This window comes from Amphiprion ocellaris, chromosome 4 (assembly GCF_022539595.1).
Source record: "Amphiprion ocellaris isolate individual 3 ecotype Okinawa chromosome 4, ASM2253959v1, whole genome shotgun sequence".
In the NCBI taxonomy this organism is placed as follows: domain Eukaryota; kingdom Metazoa; phylum Chordata; class Actinopteri; family Pomacentridae; genus Amphiprion; species Amphiprion ocellaris.
In genome coordinates this window covers 34,122,643-34,148,195 of record NC_072769.1, presented here as the reverse complement: position 1 = coordinate 34,148,195, position 25,553 = coordinate 34,122,643, and the positions used below count along the sequence as shown (strand labels likewise).

General features: G+C 39.4%; 2 protein-coding genes across 4 annotated transcripts; one reads left to right on the top strand and one right to left on the bottom strand.

Moving 5' to 3' along the window:
- The first annotated feature begins 220 nt into the window (after positions 1–220).
- dgke (diacylglycerol kinase, epsilon) lies at positions 221–14,005 on the top strand. Its single transcript, XM_023279944.3, has 11 exons — positions 221–960; positions 2,640–2,799; positions 2,905–3,024; positions 3,646–3,789; positions 3,893–4,050; positions 4,994–5,042; positions 5,158–5,271; positions 5,373–5,444; positions 6,364–6,491; positions 6,642–6,753; positions 8,966–14,005. Exons 1-11 carry the CDS (start codon positions 509–511, stop codon positions 9,185–9,187), a joined length of 1,731 nt encoding a protein of 576 aa, XP_023135712.2. The 5' UTR covers positions 221–508; the 3' UTR covers positions 9,188–14,005.
- Positions 13,829–24,861, bottom strand: LOC111575066 (E3 ubiquitin/ISG15 ligase TRIM25-like). 3 transcript variants are annotated; one of them, XM_035952683.2, is made up of 9 exons: positions 24,789–24,861; positions 24,016–24,622; positions 20,822–20,917; positions 20,481–20,714; positions 20,233–20,401; positions 20,125–20,151; positions 18,318–18,383; positions 16,867–17,049; positions 13,829–16,070 (listed from the first exon to the last, which is right to left on the bottom strand). In XM_035952683.2, exons 2-9 carry the CDS (start codon positions 24,616–24,618, stop codon positions 15,907–15,909), a joined length of 1,542 nt encoding a protein of 513 aa, XP_035808576.2. In that variant the 5' UTR covers positions 24,619–24,622; positions 24,789–24,861; the 3' UTR covers positions 13,829–15,906. The 3 variants fall into 3 exon arrangements, with proteins under 3 accessions (XP_035808576.2, XP_035808575.2, XP_035808574.2); XM_035952682.2 differs by lacking the exon at positions 24,789–24,861 and having other exon boundaries at positions 13,829–15,385; positions 24,016–24,763; XM_035952681.2 differs by lacking the exons at positions 20,125–20,151; positions 24,789–24,861 and having other exon boundaries at positions 24,016–24,766.
- Positions 24,862–25,553: the final 692 nt, after the last annotated feature.

Here is a 25,553-nt window from a genome sequence, read left to right as displayed (position 1 = left end):
GACTCTTGATTTGTGTGCTCTTTTTAATATGTTTGTGTAGTGTTATGTTCTGAGGTGCTGCTCCTGAATGTTTGTAGTCCCCTGGCGATTGTCTTCACATTGTATTGTGTTGCACTCATAAACTGTATATGCAGTCTATGGTTGCACTGTACTGCATGTTCCTTTAAATAAAGATTTATTTAAAAAAAAAAAAAAAACGCTTCCTGGTTGTTGGGCGCAGGCGCATTGTGGCTGCGGGTGAACTATCTCGCCGTGTAAACACTCTGTGGTGGAGCTGTGAACGCGGTGACTCATGGGTTCAACATCACGTCGTTGTCCTCCTGTTTACAGCTAATTACACGCAGAGATCTGAGGTGAAACCAGCTCCGCGGTCCTGTGGGAGTGTGTGACCATGAACGTGTCACGGCACCGAGTCGTACGTCCTGTTTCCATCCGCTGTTCTTTACGCAGCGCTCCTCTTCGCTGATTTCCGCACGTTAGCATCACTTGTAGCCACCCGTCCAGCAGGATGTGCAGAGAGGGCGACGAGGCGCAGGATGACTGCGGCTCCCGGGAGGAGTGGACGCTGCTGTTCTGGACCTCTCTGGCCGTCATCGTCCCGGTCATCATCACGCTGTGGTGCAGCGCGCAGCGCTCCAAGCGGAAAACGCACATGAAGGACTTCTTTCGTAAGAGCAAGCACGGCTGGCACTACACTGACCTGTTCAACAAACCCACCTACTGCTGCGTCTGTTCCCAGCACATCCTGCAAGGCGCTTTCTGCGACTGCTGCGGTGTGTGCGCCGACGAGCTGTGCCTGCGCCGGGCCGACCGGAGCCTGTCCTGCAAGGAGATCGTGGCTCCATCCGGCCGTGATGGGGCCATGGAGCACCGCTGGGTCCGCGGAAATGTGCCTCTGGCCAGTTACTGTGCCGTATGTAAGCAGCAGTGTGGGACTCAGCCGAAGCTCTGCGACTTCAGGTAGTTGTTGCAGTCAAATGCGTGTGTAGGTGAAACACTCAGGTGTGCGTAACAGCACATCTGCAACAGGAAAAGGTCTGGGCTTGTTCTGTCGCCACGGGGTTGAAGGAGCAGTCTGGTAAACAGATGGATAGCTGTGAAATAATACAGAAAAAATACGGTTTCCTTGTATGAAAGCCTGCTGCTGCACACTCTAAACCTTGTGTGCTTTTCATTACATAATGGAGCTTTCATTTTAATCTGTCTTTAATGTGGTCTGATGGGCTGCTGCTGCTGCACGCAAACGCTGGTATAATCTCATACTGTCAGATGAATCAAACACTTCTCATCCTTATCCTCAGAGGAGCCACCAGTGTGGGGTTGGAGAGGACCACAGCTAACACTGAAATCTGAGTGGCCACTGCTCAGATCTGAGAAGTCAAGTTCATTCACTGAACCTCTGATGTCCAAGTTTCTAGTGAAAGCAGCAGTAGGTGACCATACAGTTAAGGGCAAATCCATGCTTTCTGTGTACATGCGTGCAGACTAATACTACTGTGTTTTTTTCACACTACAGTAGGTATGCATTGTCTGTAGATGGTTGCATTTTCTCTCATATTACACACAGAAAAACGGATACAGGTTACACAGCAGCTGGTTACAGATTGCACCATAGTACCGTGCTATAATGTGATCGTTTTGAGCACAGTGGAAGGACATAGCACGGGATATCTGGAGAAATCAGGACTTCTGACTGTTTTTGGGTTCAGTTGATGGGAAGCACGTACAAATCAAAGCATCTCCAAAATCCAACAGCAACTACTTCAATTACAACTCTGGTAATGAGGAATTATAAAGGCATGCATGACAAAGAACTGCGGTTAACTAATTTTACGTTTCTACTACCCAGAAAGCATGAATTGGCCTCAAATGTACCGGCAGCTAGACATCATAGAAAGTGCAAAAGTTTGCCTTTTTGTGTTGGATTCACACACAGACCTCAAAGTGTCAGCAGGAGCCAAAGTTTAAGAAAAGATTAGCTGTATTGATCCCTTATTGGGGAAAGTTGAACAAGTTTAGTTTGTTTGTTTCCAGCTGTTTGTAGGAGTCTTTCTTCTGAGTTTAACCCTTGTGTCGTCCTGCGGGTCAAATTGTCCCATTTTAAAGTTGAAAATGTGGAAAAAAATATATTTTCACAGTGAAAACTTCTACATTTTCAACATTTTGGGGAAATTTTTGAACATTTTTTGGTGCAAAAAAATGCTTTAAAAAATGTTTCTTTAAGAACATTCGGAAAAAAATCAACCAAAATCCAGCAAATTTCAATGGATTTTGGTTGATTTTTTTTTTTTTTTTATCGCAGCATCTCTTCTCCTGGACTAGATTTTGAACACTGGTCAGTGTATTAACCAAAATGCCAACTGTTTTAGTCTGTACACATCAAATAATTACAAGTATGCAATTCCTTAAATCTCATGTTGACATCATTTCAGCTAACCTCTAAACAACAACATCAGTTACGGGTTTTGCCACCCCAAGACATGCTCATGCAAGAAACTTCTGGAGACATCATTCCTACTTCTAATGACAGTTTTATCCTAGTATTAGAGATAAACCAGAATGCCTGCAGGTTGTACAGTGTTCAGGGTCTTGCTTTTTTAGCTCATGTAACTTTCCCATGTCCTTTTGGACCCCTCCAGATGTGTGTGGTGTCAGACCACAGTGCATGACGACTGCATGGACAGCCTGGCCGATGCAGACGTTTGTGACCTTGGTGAGTTTCACAGCCTCATCATCCCTCCTCACTACCTCTACCGGGTCAACAAGCTCCGCCGGCGTCACCCCGACGAATACAGCAAGGTACGGAAGCTCTGACTGGGTTGTTTGAGCCTTTGAACCCATTGCAGGTATTGTGTGATGCTTTCTGAGCTGCTTTACAGCTGTTTTGTGGTTGGGCTTCTGCAGCTGGGGTCTTCCTGCGGCAGTGGATGGACTCCAGTTCTGGTCTTGGCTAACACGCGTAGCGGTAACAACATGGGGGAGGCTCTGCTGGGAGAATTCCGTACCCTCCTCAACCCTGTGCAGGTCAGTGTGCAGCTCCTTTGTCTCATTTTAGACTTTGGGAGTCGGAGTAGTTTTTTCAGAGCCTAATCTAGTTTGTTTTCTGCACCAAAACCTGTTGGAACCACCTATAACAGACCAAAATATATCCACTGCAAAAGCTATACCCAGGGTTCAGACACTCCTTTATGGGGTACAAAATCTCCATTATGTCCATATATTATGAGTGGATTTACAATTTTTTCTCTCGTTGTTGGTCAATAATTATGTTTCACAGCAAAGCAGACTATAGCATCATATTACCAATAGCTCTGATGTGAATAACCGATTATGTTATTGAAAAAAAGGGCTTATCCTGACAACGAAACGGGCAAAAAGATTTTTAGAAATCGTTTTTATTGTTACCCCAGTTGATGTTGATGTGCTATTGATGTTGCAGTAGCATGTTATTTTTTAAACTTAAATTTGCAAAGAAAGTCTGGACAATGAAATGCAGATTTTTTTATTTATATCTAAGTGAGTATTTTGGCCCAGGACAGACTATAACCAGGTGTGCTGGTTATAGGTAGACAGAATAATGGTGTAACTGTAACAGTGGGGTTATTCAGTCCAGTGCACCTGTGTTCCTCCCCCTCTCACATCCAGGTGTTTGACCTATCTGAGCTGACTCCCTCCAAAGCCCTCCAGCTGTGCACCTTGCTGCCCCCTGGCAGTGTTCGGGTGCTGGTGTGTGGAGGTGACGGCACGGTGGGCTGGGTGCTGGATGCCATCGACACTATGAAGCTAAAGGTGGGACGCTTTATTTGTCCTCCTAATGCACTGACATGTTTCTTTATTGTCTCCGCCATGTTGATTTTAAGAAACCTGCCCCTCTTGTTGTTTCCTGTGTCAGGGCCAAGACCAGTTCATCCCGAGGGTGACCATCCTGCCTCTGGGGACAGGGAATGACCTCTCTAATACTTTAGGTTGGGGAGCCGGGTATGCTGGTGAGATCCCCGTGGAGCAGGTCCTCCGGAACGTCCTCGATGCTGAAGTGGTTAAAATGGACAGGTGAGGAGATGATGCTGCTTTTGTTTTTTTTTTGTTTTATGCCAATTATTCCTCTATGTTTGTGCTACTAGGCTGTTAATTGTGTAATGTGTTTTTTCTGGATCTCCTGATGTGTTGAGTGGGAAGAGTGTGAATGTCTACTGAGTGCTGAGAGTTCTGATTTATCTCAGTCTGTCATATTCCTCATCAATATAGCTGTTGTAGCTCTTTTCAGACATGAGATATGTAACATTACTAGCTTCCACCAAAAGACACCATTTTTCAGAGCCATAACCTGTAAAAACCAAAAGAATCATCAGATTTTCAGCCTTCCACTGATGCTGGAACTCATGAAGGACTTTGTATTTTCTTGAGAAATGTATCTAAATTTAAAGTTTAAAATCCTAATACTTTGTGAAATCCCTTCATTCTATGTATCATTTTAAAATTCACCAAAAATACACCGTTTGCCCTAAAAAATTATTTAAAAACAAAAAAAATCACACCTTCTTTGGTGCAACTGAAAGGCTATGAGTGACTCATGGTTGTTCTGTTTCCATAGAGGTGAAGGACTTTATATTGCAGTGAAAACTGAGACCACAGTGAGTAAAAATGTGACAGGAGTAAATAAAAAAAAGCCCATAAAATAAACTGCTTGTTGGAGTTCGGAAGGTTAAAATGGTGGATCTTTTAGAGGCTGATTCTGGTATTATTATGTAAATATTACTACTTTTGGGCCAATAAAAAAATGCAGTATTTGATGACCAAAATGATTTTTTGTGAATGTTAAGAAGGCTGTAGATCAGTAGTCAAACATGATTAAACATTGAATGAACTTTTTGTGTGTTGTTTATTAAAATTCCTCTGAGTGGAAGGTGTCTCTTCACGTGTTTTTCTGAAATCGTGGTTATTCCCTGCTTGTGTTTGTCTTCATTCTGCTAATTGCCTCCGTATTCATTTTCAGGTGGAAAGTGCAGGTAGCTTCAAAAGGCCTCTACTTCCGTAAACCAAAGGCGAGTTTGATCTGTGTCGATTTTTTAAAAACAATGTAAAACCGTGACAGCTGACACTTGACCAACTGAAGTGTTTTGCATTAATTTAAAGCATAAACTGTGAACTCCTGCTCAGGTTCTGTCCATGAACAACTATTTCTCTGTGGGTCCCGACGCTCTGATGGCGCTTAACTTCCACACTCACCGTGAGAAAACGCCCTCCTTCTTCTCCAGCCGCATCATCAACAAGGTCTGAATGCTGTACACAAATCATATGCAAAAGATTTTAATATGTGTACAAAAGAGACATCAGGAGTGTTTTACATTATTACTGTTTTTCTCTCTCCGCAGGCAGTTTATTTCCTGTATGGCACCAAAGATTGTTTAGTGCAGGAATGTAAAGATCTGGATAAGAGGATTGAGGTACATTAGACTCGTGCATGTGATTAAAAGATCACGCCAGTTCTGTTTTCAACATTTTTTTGTGCAATGAAATTTGAAACTATTTGGAAAAAAATGTCTTAGAAACTAATAAAGATAAATTGCATTTTTCACTGTTAATCCTCATCATGTCATCGATTCAGAATCTGCAATTTAATAGAAAAAATCCCATCATTGACCTTATATTAACAAAAAATTGATAATGTAGAAGTGAGCTAGTGATATTTTCTGAACCATATGCATCTGTATTTCAAAGTAATGCCAAACAAAAGTTGTACAACACTTTGTCATATGAAATTAATATATTGTGATTCAAACAAACATATATAACAAATATCTTCATAATTATCCATATTTTATGTGATAAAATTTCAGGCAAATCATTGGTTCTGAAAATGTGCCAGTTTTACATAGAATGGCCTCTAAAATGTTTGTCTATCTTGGACACAGCACTTCAGTAACCAAATTTAGAGGAATCTTTCTCAAAAATGTTTGTTTTAAGATAAGATCAAACCTTATTAATCCCAAAGGAAATCTCTCATGAGATATAGCCCAGAAAACATTACAAAATGAGAATAAATGTAATGCCTAGTAGAAAAGCAATAGATATATAATAAAAATAAATGAGCTAAAAATAAGACTAGAATAGAAAATGTGAGAACTAATACTGACAATGATCCTGAGGTAGTGAAGTAATACAACAAAATAATATAAAATAATATCGCAAATAATATTGATATTCAGCTAGATGTTTAGATTTAGGTGTCCGTTGTAAGTTCTACAGAAAGAGGAGAAGTTATACAGTTTATATGTTAGTATTGTGTTGTTACTAGAGTTTTATAACTCAGATACTGGTATTTATTGTGTAGTTAACAACATAAATGTGTGTTTGTGGTTGTAGCTAGAGCTGGATGGAGAGAGGGTGGTGCTGCCCAGTCTGGAGGGCATCATTGTCTGTAACATTGGATATTGGGGGGGAGGCTGCAGACTCTGGGAGGGGATGGGAGACGAACCATGTCCCCCGACACGGTAAGACATGGGCCAACACATAATTACCACTGTGAGAGGCAATAGCCAGATAAAAGTAGGATTCTCTTGTGTTTTTTCTCATACTGGAGCATTTTTACACATTGCTTCAGGTGACTTTGGCAGCTAAAAGTGTTTTTCTCCTGCCTGTAGGCTGGACGATGGGCTGCTGGAGGTGGTGGGAGTGTTTGGTTCCTTCCACTGTGCTCAGATCCAGGTGAAGCTGGCCAACCCGGTCCGGCTCGGTCAGGCCCACACTGTCAGGGTGAGGCTACAGCAGCACACAGCGCTTCCTGTTTACCTCATTAAGTGGCACAATAAGGGAGTCAAATTAGTTTTCACTGCCATTTTCCTCAATGCAGTGCTTGAGAATCTAATTTTAGCTAATCTGATTAAGCATATGCTGCTCAGCTGCTGCTCATTTCACCAATGTCCCTTTGCTCTTTTATGTGGCAATCTTAAACCCCTCAGTACCAATCTTTTGCTAAACCACCAATAAGAGCACTGAAGGTACTCACTTCTGATGCACAAAAGAAAGGAGTGAGAGGACAGCTGCCGATGTTGTGCACCTGCATGAATATTTGATTGTATCCACAACAACAAACTGATTTTCTTGATATTTGAATACCTTTCATGCAGTAGTTATGCTCATAGTTACCAGAAGTTACTCTGCACTGCCTTAGCTTTGATTTATGCTCAGTTCTAGGAGTCTTTAGAATTTGTGTCACATGAGAATACCAGGATAAGAAAAATAAGTTTTCCTTGAAACTGAGGGTAGGTTCTGCATAGAAACCAGGAGTCTGTATGCGCTTGTGAAATTACACCCTTGCTTGTTTTGAGCTGCAGTTTAAAAGGTTACATGATGAAAGGCAGATAGCAGCCTTTAATGGATGCTAAATGATGGTGTAGCCATGGCAACAGAGGCAGCCCGGCTTTTCTGAGTCAAAACACAGAGCAGAAGTATCACTAAGGGGAGCATGTAGTGGTAACTGCAAGAGATCTTGCCAAAGGAAATCATGTTGGACTGAAATTGTACCTGTTCTTCAACCAAGCAGTTGTTCCAAGGAAAAGTAAACCTGTCAATCGCAATCACTGGCAAGATACTCTATGGTACAGTAGATAATGCTGAGATGTTGGGTGTTACCTGCAGCTGCTGGATCCACTAATCCGTCCAACATTTATGTCCTATTATCTGTTTTCTATCTGCTATTGTTTTTGCTCTCCTTTCCCCTCACCCCATCTGGTCGAGGTGGACATCCACCCTGTCTGTGCCTGGTTCTGCTGGAGGTTTCTTGCTTTTAAAAGGGAGCTCTTCCTCTCCACTGTCACACATATGCTGCTCTTGAGAATCTTTGGATTTGCGTGTATAGTGTTATATGGTTTAATTCTTAAGTTAAACAGGCAAAGGGTTTAGCTAGCAAGGGGCACCATGACGAAGACTCATGTGACGTCTAATGACACCCAGCCAAAAATAATATATTAAATACAAAGCATCCTTCTCTTTTTCTGTACCCGTGTGGCAGTAGATGCCAACAAATGATAGGGTTTAGATCAGGGATAAACCGATTATCAGCCTTTAAATGCACTATTTTGGGCTGGCTCTTTCTCTCTGTAGTCACTCTGTGGTCTCTGCAATGTCTCTCTAGCAGACACTGAAAAACTGAATAAGAAACACAAGCCGTCACCACAGACGGGGTGAATTAGCTACTCTTGCAGTGGCTAAGGCTACGCTAACAGCTAGCAGCTAAGGTAGGAAGCAGCCACAGATTACCCTGAAACAGAGTCTGGAAAACAATAATTAATAATACTTGAAGATTTAGACCTTAGTAGACAATAAAAGTGATAGAACAATGAAAGATTCACAAATCAGAGAAGAACAGCAGACGTAACTGCGGGAGCCAAACTGTTCAATCTCAATCAATCAATCGATCGATCAATCAATCAATCAATCAATCAATCAATCAATCAATCAATCAATCAATCAATCAATCAATCAATCAATCTCACAACAGAGAACAGGGGAGAACATCCTAACATCCTGTGATGCTCCGACATCGTTTCTATTGCAAGCGTACATATTTAGCTATAGTAATCCCTTGTGATTAGGAGGCATACTTATAAATGACAGATTCCCTGTTCAAAAAAATTATGTCATCTAATGTATCACGGTTCCAAATATCGGTTATTTGCTTTTCTTGATTACAGATAGCCAGCATCTCTATCAACCCGTAAAAAATACCCATTTCGGTTGATCCCTAGTTTAGATTTGTGTCGATACCAGTACCTTCAAAAATGCAGTGTTCGGCCCTGATCCTGATCTGCAACATTGCCAGGGGACATCCCTAATCTTAGCTGGTTAGGTAAATGTGCAGCCTTAATCTTACCTGTCTTCTGTAAAACATGTTGCCTCAACTGTTGTTGTTTTAAATGTGCTGTATAAATGACGTTGACTTGACAGTAACCTTTTTTCTCTCCAGCTGGTTCTGAAGAGTTCCAAGATGCCCATGCAGGTGGACGGGGAGCCATGGGCCCAGGGTCCCTGCACCATCACCATCACCCACAAGACCCAGGCCCTCATGCTGTACCACAGCGCCGAGCAGACGGATGACGATGATGATGAATCCAGCGCCTCTGAGACAGAGAGCCCGACCCCTCATGACTCCCCCAGACCCCCGGGGCCGGCCTCGGCTCGCGCATGACCCACCCTGAACATCATGTGATATGAAGCCTTTCTTATCCTTTTGCTTCTTTCAGCCCCATTCTCCTTAATTCCTTGTGTGCATTAGTCGTCCTCCTCCCAGGTCTTTGTCCACACAGTCACACTGATGTGCACAGATGAGTTAGAAAGATTAGTTTGGAACTGAGCTGCTGTGTGTTGTTTTTGATCTTTTATCTTGTAACCCAGAGCTCAGGCAGTTTCCCCTCTGCAGGTGGGGCAGTCAGGAGGTGAACGTTATGGTGAATGATTGCTGTTTATTTGCACTGAGCCCATGTGCCATAGATAGTCTGTAGTGTATTTATTCTACTGTATTTACAACTGAACGCTCAGTGCAGCCCTGCAGGTATCAGTGAGCCATTTTAATAGGTTGCCCAGGTTCAGTTGATCCAGTAAAGCCATGTTTAAAATCAGCAGCAGGTTGAAGAAGTTGAAAGACAGAAATGTACTGTCACATGGTGGTTGTGGAGCTCTGATGAATGGTTTATTTCTTCAAAACTTATCCACACAAAGCACAAACAATCAGACACATTTTCTGAGAAGCGCTAAGATGTTAAAAAGAGTCCTCTTTTAGGCTCCTCATCACATCGTTGATAGTTTTTATTCTCCTGCTTTTGTGGCTAAACTTTGTTGTGTGTGTGTAGGCTGAGGTCTGATATGTGTTGTCAATCACTGGACATCGATTTGTTTACTTCATGAAGTCTCAAGTAGCTTGTCCACAATCTTAAAACTGTATGTGATGCTCCTGCAGGAAACAGCCTGACTTGTTAGGAAAGTGCTGCCAAGTAGCTGTCGTTCAGAGGATTCATTTTGCTAACATGTAAAGCCTTTTGTTTTTCCTCGTCTTTACACAGTTCGTCCCGTTTACATATTTTGTGTTGCACTGTTTTGGCACTTACACTGATGAAAACCTTACACTGCCTAGGCCATAGCTTATATACAGACATGAGCAAATGTTTACACACACTTGTAAAGACCACGCATATCATGGCAGTCTTGAGCTTCCACTGACTCCTATAACTCTGAATTTTCTTTAATGGAATCATTGAAAAAAAAATTGTTATAGGAATAATTGGAAACTCAGGACTGTCATGATATACATGGTCTTTGCAAGTGTATGGAAACTTTTGTTTACAAGTGTACATGGAACTGTGACATTGACTTTTGATGTTACTGCCCATAGTTAGAACTGCTGATGAGATTATGCTATCCCATGTTGTTCTTTCACATTGTTCAAGCAGTCCTCTTGCCTCCTTGTTTGTGTTTTACCCAGTAGTCACCACAAGGTGGCGACGTAAAACCAGTATTTTTGTAGACAGGAAAAGTAGAGTTGGTCTCAAATCTCTATATTTCTGTAATTATGCCATCACTTGCATGTCTGTGTGGTGTTCAGGGGGCTTTGGTCTACCTGTGGAGTTTCACTGACTGCCTCTTTGCTGCATAATGTCTGCAAGAGGACATTTGTGTTTCTGTGTGTCAGATAGCCAGGAAAAAGAATTTTGCCATTTTGAGGTGGTCCTGTGTATTGCAGAATGTTTGTTTGTTGCTCAGAGCCATACCCTAAAAGTCTTTAGAATGTTAGTTTGTGCTTTGGAGCTGATTTGCTGCTCATAAGGCTGAACAGGGATCAGTTTTTAGCCGCATGATGCCTACGCTTTTGAAATATGCACCTCCTCGGCAGGTAACCAAACCTTGTGGTTTCATCACACTCTTTTTGTTTGGTGAATGTCTTGTTGCTCAAGGACACCTGTTGGATCATGTACCCAACATCCGTGTTTACCAGAGTTGTTTGTGATGTGTTGCACTGAATTTGTTTAAATGTAAGTAGAGCTTAACTGATATTGGATTTTCAGATACTGATATTGGTAATATATATGTTATATTTAGAACCTGGCCGATATTATTGAATTACATTGGCCTGTCACAGATATATTGATATCACTGTATATGTTGTCGAGAAATGCCTTCTTCTACAGAACATAATACAGTCGACTCCATTGTTTGCAATAGTCTTGTCAGCACTGTGTGCAGCACATGTAGCAGAACACATATTACAGCTGAGCAGGTGGTGATGCGGAGTCAAGTGTCTTTTTGGCAAGTTGCTGACTCCTTTGTGAAATACATCACTGGAAATGTAATAAACAATGACCCCATTATTTTCCTTTTTCAGTATGAATCTAACATAAATATAAACAATATCTGCAGTATATCGTTATCAGAATATGATATTGGACCCAAAAATCCAGTACCGTTTAGGTTCTAGTTATATTGTTCTAGTTATATTGTTCCAGTTATATTTAAAAGGGAAAATGATGAGGTCATTGTTTATTAACTTTTCAGAAATGTATTTGACAAACTAGTTAGCAACTTACTATGAAGACATACACTACCAGTCAAAAGTTTGGACGCACCTTCTCATTTAATGGTTTTTCTTTATTTTCATGACTTTTCACATTGTAGATTTTTACTGAAGGCATCAAAGCTATGATTAAACACGTGGAATTATGTAGTAAACAAAAGAGTGTAAAATAAGTCAAAACATGTTTTATATTTTAGATTCTTCAAAATAGCCACCCTTTGCTTTGATTATCGCTTTGCACACTCTTGACATTCTCTCCATGAGCTTCATGAGGTAGAACCTGAAATGGTTTTCACTTCACAGCTGTGCCTTGTCAAGGTTAATTTGCACCACTATCTGCTCAGCTTTAAAACGTACTCTGCTACATGTGCTGCAGACAGTGCTGACAGTGTTGTAATCAGTGGAGTGTGAACCATTCTCCAGGAACTTTTTCTGTATTATGTTCTCTAAAAGAAAGTTTTCATATTGAACAACACATACGTCAATACCTACATATCTGTGACAGGCCGATATCATCCAGCTGGTATATCGATGGGGCTCTCCTTTTAGCCACGCTAGCAGTGTGGTTTTAGTTCACATGTCAAATATCAGAACTGTCTCCACAGATTGAATCTTTGCAACCATCAAACTTAAAGCCCCTCTCCGGTCATTAATTAAATCCCCAATAAACTTAACTCCGTGTAACAAAGTTACACATTTAGAGAGATTTTTTCCCTCGAAAATGACCCCGTCCTGCTTTAAAATGGCCTAGATGTGACATTTTTATTCACATTTCCAAGCATGATGGAATGGAAACTGCAGAATTTGATAAAGCATCCTAAAGTTTTCAGAAAAGTTTTCACACTTGCGTCAGTTGGTTTTTGACTTTGTCAAAAAAGCGCCAGTCCGCTTCATGTGAGATGGAAACACCTTTTCTGATGAAGTTCATAAGGTGTGAACACTTAATTCACATGACTGATTAGCTGTTTCCGCTGTTTCTTCATTTCCAGTAGCATGAAACATCATGAGCAGTACCAGCTGACATAAAAGAATATTTACAATTTGCATGACTGAAAACAATACCTGAAGACTTCTCTGCAATTTTGTCTCATAGATGGACAGAGTCATGTTTGTTTCTTCTTCAAGGTCTTTTGGGAAACAAGTGGTGTAATTTCTGCCCTCTTCTTGTCTGTGTATTACAGCTATACAAAACATCGTCAATACCGCCAACTTGGCACAACTCTACACAACTGAGTTTATTCACTCCAAACCAGTTTATGGAAAAATGCCTAATCCACGCTCTTTGTAATTTTTTTGGGGAACAAACGCAGAGGAAGAATAATGATGCAGAAAATCCCATCTTGTTGACAGGATTGATTCTTTTAAGTTTGTTACGTATGAAAACCTGAAAGTCTGAATAACACCATTTTGACATGCTAAAAAGCTAAAAAAACAAAAAAACAAAAAACTGTATTTTGATTGGAGGGAATCTCTAAATTTAAAAGGTGACACGGCCAAACTCCTACCACAATTTGTCTCAGCTGCAACTGCAGTCGAGACTAACACTATGCTAACATGCTAAATATTAGCATGTTAGCATCATGCTGATCCAGGAAAACACTCCCTTAATAAGCACAGACATAATCATGTCGCTGGTTATGTGGACATATATGGACATTTTTAGGAAATAATATACCAAATATGTGGGATGTAAATTTATTCATGTATCAAAATGGTGTTTTCTTTGTTGCACCAGTGTTGAGAATTTAACACCACGGTGCTTTCTCTAGTTTTTAACCATCTTATATAACAACCACCTCACTGTGATGCTAGCGTGGTTAATAATGACATTTCCTCGTTTTATTGTGAAGGGTCGAGGGACGGTTGTGACATTGGTTGTGTTTAATGCTCTCAGTTCATAGCTGACGGTTTACAATTTGTGAGAACTTAACATACATTTATTCCTGTTTATATTCAAACAGCCAAACTGAGTGAAACTGTGTCATACTGTGTAGCTATCTATAGCTAACGTTAAATTATTAGCACTGGGCTTCTGCATTCGAAAGTCAGTTAACTGTCACAATTTATCACGTTAAATGTACCAAAATGCTTTCATTATTAATGTGCATTGGAATATGCTTATTTCTTTGCTGTCGAGTATGTGTAAGAATAACAAAAAGCTGTAAGCTGATAAGAATCTGCAGAAAACATACATAATCTGCTTAATTTTGATGACAACGCGATCCTATTTAGAAGCTTTATGTGGAGCAGGAATGAACATAGAAAGAGAGAAAATAAGCTTTTATTGCTAACAATCATTCAAAACAGAGCTGTTTACAAAGTAAAAGAGGGTTTGGTGAATTACTTGTACTACAGGTGACAAAAATCGATTTTGATTGACATGAATGTAACGAAGCAAACTTTTGAATTTGAAGACATTCCCATAAATATTTTCATATATAAGCAAGGTGCCTCTGTGTTTTCATTATATTATAAAGTAGAAAAAAGAAAACATCTGCTCTGATCATTGGTCATAGATCACAGTTAAACATTTACCAGTTTAACATACACTGAGCTGCTGAACATCAGATGTTCATTTCCATATATTCAATTAATCATTTACACTCAAACATAATCATACATATCTACCCTTTAGTATTTAAATTATAGCTTAAAGGCAACAGTAGCTGCTCTGTATATATGTATAATGTTTATTTAACAATCTGAACCCATTTCTTTGTCCCAACAGACCAACAGAGCAAAATGTTCCAGAATTATTCTTATTTATTTTATTATTATTATTATTATTATTATTATTATTATTATTATTATTATTATTATTATTATTATTATTTTATTATTGTTTTGTTATTTTTTGGTGAATTTAAGAGACATGTTATAGTAATAGCAGTAGCAACAATAGTGATCACAATTTTAAACCACGATTATTAGATAAATTAAAGAGACCAGCCCATCACAGATGAGTAGTTCAAGAACTGCTGGAAAAGCTGTAAATATGACAGTTTTTTCTGTTTTAACAGCTTCTGGCTCTGATAAATGGTGTAATTTTGGCTTTTTTTTTAATGTACAGTGTTTTCCTGGCAGAACTGTGTCGCAAATGAGTATTTCAAGGGCTGTCAGAAAGTTTAAAAAAGTCCAGCGATTCTTTCTATTTTTACAGTTTCAGGCTCTGATTAATGCTGCATTTTTATTAACTACAACCCTTTATAAACCAGGTTTTAGGGTTCAGAGAGTTAAACACCATTCATGGATCATGAATGTCTGTGCAAACTTTAACGGTGCTTTGTGGAAACACTGCCTGCAGTTCAGCTGAAAAATTGCTAAATTTTTGTCACCTGGCTGTTGGTCACAGCCGAGGCATGAATGGCTTCTCGGTTGTCACGAGGAGCTCATTTTTATTTTTATTTGTACAGAATCTGTTGAGAGCAAACAGTAGGCTTTTTGGCAAATGTTTTAAATGGGACAGAATAAAGTGATTTTGATGAAATATCACAATTTTAAGTTTAGATTGAGGGACACTACAGATGATGATTCCAGGGACTGTTGGAAAGTTGACATTCTACTAGTTTCTGGCTCTAGGAAATAGTGTAATTTTACCATTTTATTAGAGTTCAGAGGTTTTAAGCAGTAGAATAGTGTCCCTAAGTTAATAATAATATAATGCATGAACCCCACATTGCCTCCGTGTGGCAGAAATAAATGCAAAATGCTGCTTCTACAAATCAGGATGTGGATGTTGTGCCGAAGGTGGATGGTTTCTGGGTTTATCTTTCCCAGCCTGCTTATTTCCTCCTGGAGCACTGGGCGGCTTTTTGTCTTGTTCTGGAGAAAAATTTGCATAAAGTTTTCCTCAGTAGGTCCTCTGTGGTGTGATAAATACAAGATTTTCCAAAATTGCACACAAATAAAATAAATGACCAGTGTTAAGCATATGAATTACTAAAAGTGAATTTGTTTAAAACCAGTTGCACTGCCAACTGGACAAAATTAACGCTTACTTTATAAAATGTTAAACTATTACGCAAGCCCAAAGTAAAATTAATATTTTAATTTAAACACAAGACACTTGGAGCACAACTATTCAGCAAGTCCAAGTAAACCATAAAAAATTCCCATTATTTTAGCTCAAGCTACACTTCTTTACAGATAACATTCATTGTATTGGTGTTACAAATGAATGTACATCCTGTGTTTTTATTAGAAGATTAGGAAATGACTCAAGTCAACACCTGAATAGTAATTTAGAAACGAAACTAAAGCAACACCCATCAGTCCAACTAACCTCTACATTAAAAACCTCAAAGAATAACGTCTTAGTGTACATGTTTGCTCGTCCACCGCCTTCATACCAAACAGCTGAAGCACAAGAACAAAATAATCCACACCCAGTTCGAACAATCATGTTGGAATGACAAAACTCCTGCCAGTGATTCCACAGGTGAAGCTATGCAGCAAAGTTGCTGACTAATAGCATCATGTTTCATAAAACACAGATCAGAAGTCAGATCTAGACAAAAGAAAACACAGAAATGATCAGGATTTTGGTCAAAGATGCTAAAACTGCAGATACCAAAAAACAAGTCGGCTGAAATGTGTAAAACAGCATCTTGTACTTCATAAATTCTGTCTATCTGACACAAAAAACAGGTCAGACACAGCATTAAAAACACTGACAGGTGAACTTAATAGCACTGAAAATAAAAGTAGACTCTGAAAATGAAGCATATACTCATAAAAATTATATATTTTTTTAGTTATATTTAAAGAATCACTCCAGAAACTCCAGAATAACTTATCATACCTGCTCAATCAGTTGTGACAGCTAAACTAGAATAACTTTATTTTCACTTTTGTGACCAAGTATTTCATATTAAAAGTATTCTACATGTGCTGCATTACTGTTCAAAAATGCCACTAGTTTTTTTCCTGTATTTTTTGTTAATGACTTTTCTGAGGATCTAAAGTTTGGAGAGTTATATTTTTCTCTTTAACCCTCTGAACCCAAAATCTGCCGGGAGGTTTGAAAAGCACATTATCTTTTGCCATAATCGCACCATTTAGTAGATCTAGAAGCAGTAAAAAGTTAAAGAATTGTTAGATTTTGGTCTTTCTGGTCGTTACATATGTGACAGAAGCAAAAAAAAAAAAAAAAAAAGCACAGAAACCACCTGTTGGGGTTCAGAGGGTTAACAGATTGTTGGTTGACTGCTTTTACTCTTTGCAGTGTATGCATCTACGCTACATTCATTTAAGTGAATGAGTGGATTTTTTTTTTGGGTGACTGTAGGTTTTATTTTACTTACTTGTCATTTGTGCTGACAGAAATGGAGAGCCTGGTGACTGGAACTGAGTGTACTGGGACTGACTCCAGCCCGTCTGAGGCCCCATGTAGGAATAACTCGGTATAAAAACTGGCTGGAAGTGTGGCCGGATGGGTGGGCGACCTGGACTTTGGGACCTGCTCCGATGTTTCTGCTTTGAAAGCTCTGGAGAAAATAAGAAAACAAGCAGAACAGCTGTTAGTGTTTTATGGCATTATAAAGGATCATGTGCTGCAAATGCTTGTAAAATCTGTTCTACAGTTTTTACCTTTGTGCATGACAGACACAGGATATTCTATCAAAACTTCAGAGGTTCAGTATGAAAGCTGCAAAGGCATCACGACGAGCAAAATCCACAACTCAAGCTTTCTTGTGTTTGACTGCTACATGTGTAGATACTTATCATACACTTAAATGGAGGTGAAGAGTTCATTTGAAAAAAACTGATATCTTAATTTTTACTATTTTGAAAATGTAGTACCAATCAAACTGCAGTGGGGTTGTTTGATTTACTGATAATAAACCTATATAATATACGTAATTTACACTCCATGTGACAAAAAGTTTCTTTGAACTGCTTCATATTTCATGTTCCACAGTTAAACAATGCCATGTAATGGGTACTCGGTTTCTTCAAAGTGCAATAATTAACATTCTTCAACATAAAATAGATGGGTAAAGTGCTGAAAATTGCAATCATATACTGTTTGTACAGATAGTATATAAAGTGTGCATGAAAAGAACTGTCAAAATTACACTTTATCAAAGTCAGAAACTGTAAAATTTGAAAAAGAAATCAAAAAGTAACCAAATCTAGTGATATTTCATCAAAATATTTTATTCTACATGCCTCATATAAAAAATTATAACAAAGAAAGGGCTTGTACTAACCACATTCTGTAAAACCCTAAAAATTCTGCATTTCCAGTTGCAATTCTAAAGCCATTAGTGACACAACTGCGACCAACAGTCACATGACAAAAATTCAGGGACAAGACATCTATCGGGAAAAAAAAAACTGTTTATTGTGTTCAGTACTGCAAAAAACTAAATATTACGTCTTAATCATATTTCCCAATTGTTACTCAGTATTTTACAGTGTTCTATGTAATTTATTTTTCAGTCCAAACAGAGGTAGAGCCAGGTTGCATCACCTTAATACCATGTGCTGATTCACTAATTGAATCTGTTTGTGGTTTTGTTGAAGAGCAGCTCTGTTGTTTGATGCTATTAGCTGTAAAACATCAACTTGCTTGACAACAGGTTTTTTTTAAACACATTTAGGATTGAGAATGTGCAGTGTGTGTTTTTTAAAGGACGGTGTTTATCAGTTTTTGCAAATGAACTCTTCAGGTTTTCAGATCTTTATAGGTGGAAGTGAGACTGTATTGGGATGTTTTGCTAAAATCATTCCTTCATAGAGACGAACGCACCAGATTCAGGCTGGGATCCAGTATTTCTGGTACTCGTAGGTCCTGAGGCTGGAGCTGCTTTTTCACCTGTGAATAGTAAATGGTAAAGACTTTTATAAAGTTTTGCCCCTCGTTCATCCATTCACAACAAACACACACAGCAATTGCAGAGTGCTACAAAACTGAATACTAGAAGGAATTTGGGTTTCAGTCTCTTGCTCAAAGGACACGTAAACAAAAGGAGCTGGAGATCAAACTGCAGACCTTTACAGCCACCTATGAAGATTCCTGGTGCAATGATTAAAGGAATTTTATACATTCAGAAACAGTCAGCAACCACCACAGGACACAGCATCCATGAGGGTTGATCAAAACGTTAGGATTCTGTGCTTATAAACATCAAAAACTGCACTGGCTTTAAATTCAGACACCACTGCCAGTGCTCCTGCAACACTCGGAAGTCCCGTTCATGAAACACGCCAAGCACCATAAATGCTGTAAACTGTATCAAAACGACAACCTGAATTTCATTTTAGGGTAGAGGACGCAGTCACATGGAGTCTGTGACTAAAAAAACTTGTGCTGTTATCGGGTGCACAGCACAACGGAACATTTACAGGCTACCACGCCACAGTTCGGGTCGTTTCAATGTTCTCGGAGGCTTCAGGATGCGACAGTAGCACTCTGCTTTGACAGTTTGACTCTGGGGTCAAATTTCAGGTGCACAATGAACGATGAAGAAACTTGCTACTTCTTTGGTTTCAGAAACTGGAGCTCTTCAAATGTTGTTTCTTCTCTTGATGGTAGCAGCAGATCCGCCTTTCATCACCAGTGATGATCCTCCACATGAAGGTCGGATCTTCAGGCTTCTGACTGACACCAGATGTGATGTTTTCTTCTCTGTTCCAGTTTGAATTCAAAGCTGCACCAACCAGTGGTAACAAAAACCTGCGTAACACAGGTCAGGATGTTGTGCTATGTCATGCAATATCCTGACACGTTCCATTTTTATGCTCCTATAGCAGAGTTAATAATGCCACTCACCATCACCTGCCATTATGTGCCTCGCTGATAATATATTATTGTTGATTTCCCACAGGAACTGATGTTGAGAACCCCCTGCTGGGCCCCTGCAGACTTGAGGGCCCCACGTTGAGTTACCAGTCTGCCGAATCCTGTCCTCGTAGAAGTTTATTGGTAATCAGCTCTGCTAAAATGCTGACATAAGTTTATTTCTATTGGTTAAAGTGTAATTGTTGCAGGTGTTTTGTAAAATGGGGTTCACAAAATTCATGCAAAATGCTTTTTTTTGAAGATATTGGTTCATAAGAAATCTGTGTGGTGGCTCTGCTAGCTAACAGTTAGCTGAATTATTTATTTTTGGGTTTTTTTGAAATTTCTGGAGCTTAGTATGGCAAAGTTGGCCATTTCCTTGTTCCAAAGCGTCTTTTGTCTTTGGACTGAGAGCGACAAACCAAAAACCTTGACAAGTCTGTGTTGCCAGGTATACATTCTGTTTAGTTTACATACTGTTGCCTGTGCGCTGTATCCTGTTTATGTGTAATTTTTGGAGATAATTACTGCAAAGTTGGCTGTGAGGGACCTGTTATGTGTCTGTGTTACCAGGATAAATGTCTGCATGGTGCAAAATAGTAATGGTTTGGGTCTGATTCCTCACACAACCGCCCTGCTTGTTCATGTGACTCTGATTTCCACGTGCTAATGCACCACAAAGAGTCCCTGAACTTTTTGATCAACCCTCGTATGTGAAAATAATCAACATTCAATTAGTATCAGTATCAAGCAGTATTTCCCACACGACACTCACCAGATGCAACATTTCTGGGGTTCAGTTCTGCAACAAAATTGAACATAATTGGCTTCAATATTCTTTCATAATACAAACCTCCCATTAATAATATACCTGCACACTCACCTGGTTTAATTAAAGCTAATCTGGCCTCCACTGGCTGCTTAAGTATCTCCATCAGATTTTCCTTCAGCTTAGTGGCAAAAGTCTCTGCTGCTGTCACCTTCTTGGAGTCCAGGTTAATTCGAGGTACATTAGGCTCAGTCTTTACGACTTTAGGCAAGTTGAATGAAGCCTTAAAGGAACAAGGGGAAGAGCTTACTATAATTTTACTTTTTTCCTCCAAGTCGTGCGACACCTGTCTGTAATCTCACCTGTAGGAAAGTTGGGGTTTGGGATCGACTCAGCAGGTTGTTGATATCTTCTCTGGCTTTTCTCATCTTCTTGTTGTTATCAGTGTACCTCTTCGCCAGGTCCCGGAGCTTCGTCTGACCGGCCTCCAGCTCATGACTGACCTCATGTTGGGCCTCACGTTCATCCTGAGCCAACATGTCCTGAATCTGCTGATACAAAGCTGACAGAGCTGCCTTTCTTTTGGCTGCTGCGTCCTGGGTGAAGACGCATACACAGACAAGTGTACAACTAGGAATGAATCACTGACTGGTTTGCGTACTTTAGGTAACAATTCACATGAAATCTAATGTGTGAAAATTACCTTCAGCTTGTTCTGAGCCTCGTTTAACTGACATATCGTCGTCTCGGTCTTCTCAATCTTACCGTTCAGCAAAGCCAGCTTGTCTCTGAAGCTGGACTACAAAGACAAACATACAGAAGCTTCACTACCCTGAGAATTATGTAAAGTTTGGTAAAGATTCTGCTTTTTATATTACACGTTCATCGTCTTTATTATTCCTGTCAGCTTATTATTAAATGAAACTATCTTCTCACTGTTTTTTATGTTTCTAAAATGTCTTTCAAAAAGAGAAACAAGATTTATGTTACAAATTTGTCCAACAACTTCATATATTATGGTGAAGAAACGACAACATTATCTAATATAGAAATTCAACGCACTAATTTAAATATTAAAACTCTGAACCCCAGAACATGCCTGTTAATGAACCATGCTGCATTTTTAATATAATCACGTATGTTTTATTTTGTGCTCTGATCTGTTCTCTAATCTCTCTCATTTGTTTCCATACTTGTTTCCTACAAATCTAACAATTCTTTCATTTTTACACCTTCTGGCTCTGATAAATGACATCATTTTGGTGAATTTTTTGAACCCCCTGTACCTCAAAACAAGCTAGCAAGTTTGAAAAGCAAGTTAGCATTTTAAAAATCTCCAAAGTCACACTATTTATCAGCCGGAAACTGTAAAATCACTAAGAATTGTTGGATTTTCAATGATCTTTGAATTAATTATGTGTGTTGTTCAGTTCTGTTGCTAAAAATAACCAAATCTGAGTTTGAAATTGTGTGATTTCATCAATATCCCTATATTCTACATCTAAAAAATATAATGCTTTGAATTCAATCAGATTATGTAAACAAATAAAGTCCTACTCTTCAAATCACAATCACAAAGCCATTAGCTTTAGCCAGTCAGCTGCAACCAACAGTCACTTGACAAATATCCATTGATTTCTCAGCTGAACTGCAGGCCATGTATGTTATACAAAGCACTTGGAGTTAATTTAAGTTCCCTTTTAAACTTGTGACTTTTGGACAACTAATAAAAAAATCATCAATCAATGAGTCGACAGGTAACTTTGACAGTAAATTAAATTGGTTAAATCTGGGCAATGAATCTCCAAATTGATTTTAGCGACGAAACATAACCACAGAACTACAAGTAGGAAATACGGCATTAACAGAGTGAACTACACAGAAACAGTGTTTGTGTGCTACTAGATATCATACAGGCTCTTTATTTAATTACTACTTTTATTCATTTATTTATTTAAAGCCCTGAACTGAAGGGAGTGTTGCTGCTGCTGGTTGTTGGACTGCAGACTTTGTTCCTGACTACTCAGTCATTAATTCGTCATTGTTCAGCTTCACACCCATTCTGGAAAGCGATGATTTGTCAGAGCTGTGCTGCAGCCTGTCAGCCTCTTTCCTAGAAAATGAAACTTAGTCCTTTGCTCTTTCCAATAGACTATTAACTGGAAAATGAAACCAAAAATGTTGGAGATTAACTGATTATTGGAACGAAAGTGATCATTGTTTAAGTGTGAGGCCATACATCAACTACAGTGGAAATGTACATATCAAATTCTCTGATGACAGAAAAATATATTACTTTAAGTTATCAGACAGGGGTTAACTTTGTTAATCATTCATTCTTAACTTGTAGGAAAACTGACTAGAAAGAAAATGGTTGACTAGGGGTTAGGGTTATTAGTAGTCATTGTTGACTTTTACAACTAGTAGTCTAAATCCTACACTGTAAGATAAGAATCCCATGAAGAACATGGGATTGTTTTACCTAAGTATGTGTGGATTTTCACCGTTTTTTTTTTTTTTTTTAAATTTCCTGGTTTGTGGCCTGTCCGATTATTGTGGTCAATAGCTGTCATTTTCCCGATTATCGTATTGTTTTTTTATTGGCTGATTATTGATAAATTAATGCTATTATTTCAAGTCTGATGCAACCTCCTCTCTCTGTCGTCACTCTGTGATCTCAGAAATGTCTCTGAAGCAGAAACTGAACAAGAAACACAAGCCTTTGCCACAAACCTGGAAATTAGCTACTCTCACAGTGGCTAAAGCTATGGTAAGGGCTAGGAGTTAAGTTAGGAGGCAGATACAGATTACCCTGAAACGGAGGCTGGAAACAATAATTTATAACACTTTAAGATTTAAGCCTTAGTGGGTAATATAAGTGAAATTATGAAATATTAAGAAAACAGAAGAACAGCAGACAGAACAGCAGGAGACAAACTGATCAATCTCAGTCGATCTCACATAAACAGAGGAGAGACTCTTAATTTAATCACTCCTATTTCTATTTGACATATTCAGTTATAGTCACCCTTATTAATGAAGAAGCCTAATTATGAATAACAGGTTCTCTGCTATCACATGCTGTTTTATTGCTCCACATATACAGCCTTTCTCGATTACCAATAACTGACATCATTATCTGCTCTAAAAAAAAATCTAGATTGGCTAATCCCTAGTCCTCATACTATCATGGTGAAATTAACCATATTTGCAGTGTTTAAAAATTTAAGACACGTTCTGGGAACATGAGACTTTGATTAACCTGTTAAGAACTTTTCCAACATGGGACCTTTAGTTTGAGTGAGGGGGCCCTTTAAAGCTAGAATAGTCATTTACCACATTAACAATGTCTAGACTGGATTTCTGATTCATTTAATGCTATCTTCATTGAAAAAAAAAGCTTTTCTTTAAAAAAAAAAAAAAAAAAAAAAAAAGGACATTTTGAAGTGACCCAAAACTTTTGAATGGTAGTATGTTCATTTTTTTTGAAAAATAAAAGAATAGATATGGAATTATGTTAAGTTATATATATATAATACCATTCAAAAATTTGGACATTTTCTCATTCAATGCTTTTTATTTATTTGTATTATTTTCTACATTGTAGATTAATACTGATATTTCACAAGGAAATATCTGTAACATAAGATTTTTTTTGATGATTTAAATGCAGTAAAAAATGTGTAATTTAGAAGTAAAACGTTGTAGAAGAACGAATAAGTGTTATGTACAGTTGTGGTTCAGTTTTTTTCTGTGATTTTACTACATGTTATCTATAATGTAACAAAACAGGGAAACGCTCTGAAAAGTAAATTGTTTAAAACAAACAAACAAACAAAAACAAAAAACTACTAGTTGAAACGTGTTAAAAACGTTGTTTTCTCGGTGCCCACTGACCTCCAGGAGGCTCCGCTGCTCTTCTGGGCTCCTGAAGGCACATCCTCTGTGGACTTGCTGCAGACAGAGGCTGCAGATCGGACGGCCGTGCTGGCTGCAGAACAGCTCCATCAGCTTGTGGTGATCGGGGCAGATGCGCTCCGACAGGTCGCCGACAGGCTCGCTCAGCTGGTGGACCCGGAAGATGGGATTCTCCCGGTGAGGCCGCAGGTGCTCCTCGCAGAAAGAGGCCATGCAGGTGAGGCAGGTCTGCGCCGCCTCCGCCTCCATACACGCGTCGCAGCGGACCTTCACCTCCTCCTTCTTCTTCTCCTCCTCGGCTCCGCTCGACTCTTCCTTCGGACCTCCGGCTCGGCTCCTGAACGTCTCCACCACGGTGCTGAGGACCGTGTTCTTCTTCAGCTCCGGTCTGGTGGCGAACAGGGTCCGACACTGAGGGCAGCTGTAGGAGTTCTTCCAGGTGGCCAGCAGACAGTCCTGGCAGAAGTTGTGTCCGCAGGGGATGGTGACCGGACAGTCGAAGGGGCTCAGACAGATGCTGCAGGTCAGCTCATCCTCCAGACTGAGCAGAGAGAACGGAGGATCCTCCACGGCCGCCATCATCACACTGCACGGACACAAACGAACCTTAACTGGTCCACTCACACCACTTTCCCCAAATAAACATTAAAGCAGTCTGACACATAACTGTCTTCCTGCAACAGTGTACAGAAAGGATCCACGCATACAGAATGTGTCTGTCATCATGCATCAGTCCTTTTACCTCCACTTACCTTTGCTGCCAGTGCAGGTTACTCCAGCCAAGTGGAGTAACTTCAGCCTAGTTATATAACAAGACTGGTGAAGACTGTCCCTCCCTCTCGGTGCACTGCAGGTCAAACAGCAGATTTCCATGATTACATTCAGCTCCATCATGTGAGCACTGGCAGTCATTTACAAGTCATCCACAACACTTAGAAAAAGCAGTGACAAGAAAATGCAAAACAGGATATTGAGCTTGCAACCACAGATTCAACATCTTTTTATGTTTTAATAGTGTGAATAAACCAATGAACCATTTATGAAGACAGAAACATGAGCAAATGACATTTTGTTGATTTCTGCAGCAGAGTCTAAGGTCCCATATGGTTAAAAAAAAATCCATTTTTATTGTGTTATCGTTAAAAACTTGGAGGTATAAATTACAACCTAATATGATATGAAGACGTTTACTCCTGCCTTTCTTCACAGCTGGATACACTCCCAGCCTTACAAGCCAGTAAGAACTGTATTCAATTTCTATGTATAAATTGATAAACCAATTGGAATATAGTTTAAACTTTATATAAATCTGCCCCATTGATGCTTCCAGGTGAACCATTCAGACTGTCTCGAGCTGCCTCTCAGTCCAGCAGGTTTATTCGCTTTCTACAGCTGCTTCTGCTAAACTCTAAAACAGGGGTAGCCAACACGGTGCCCGCAGGCGCCTGGTTGCCCGCAGAGACCATGTGAGTTGCCCCTGGCACATGTTCTAAAAATAACACTAGTCACCATGAAAT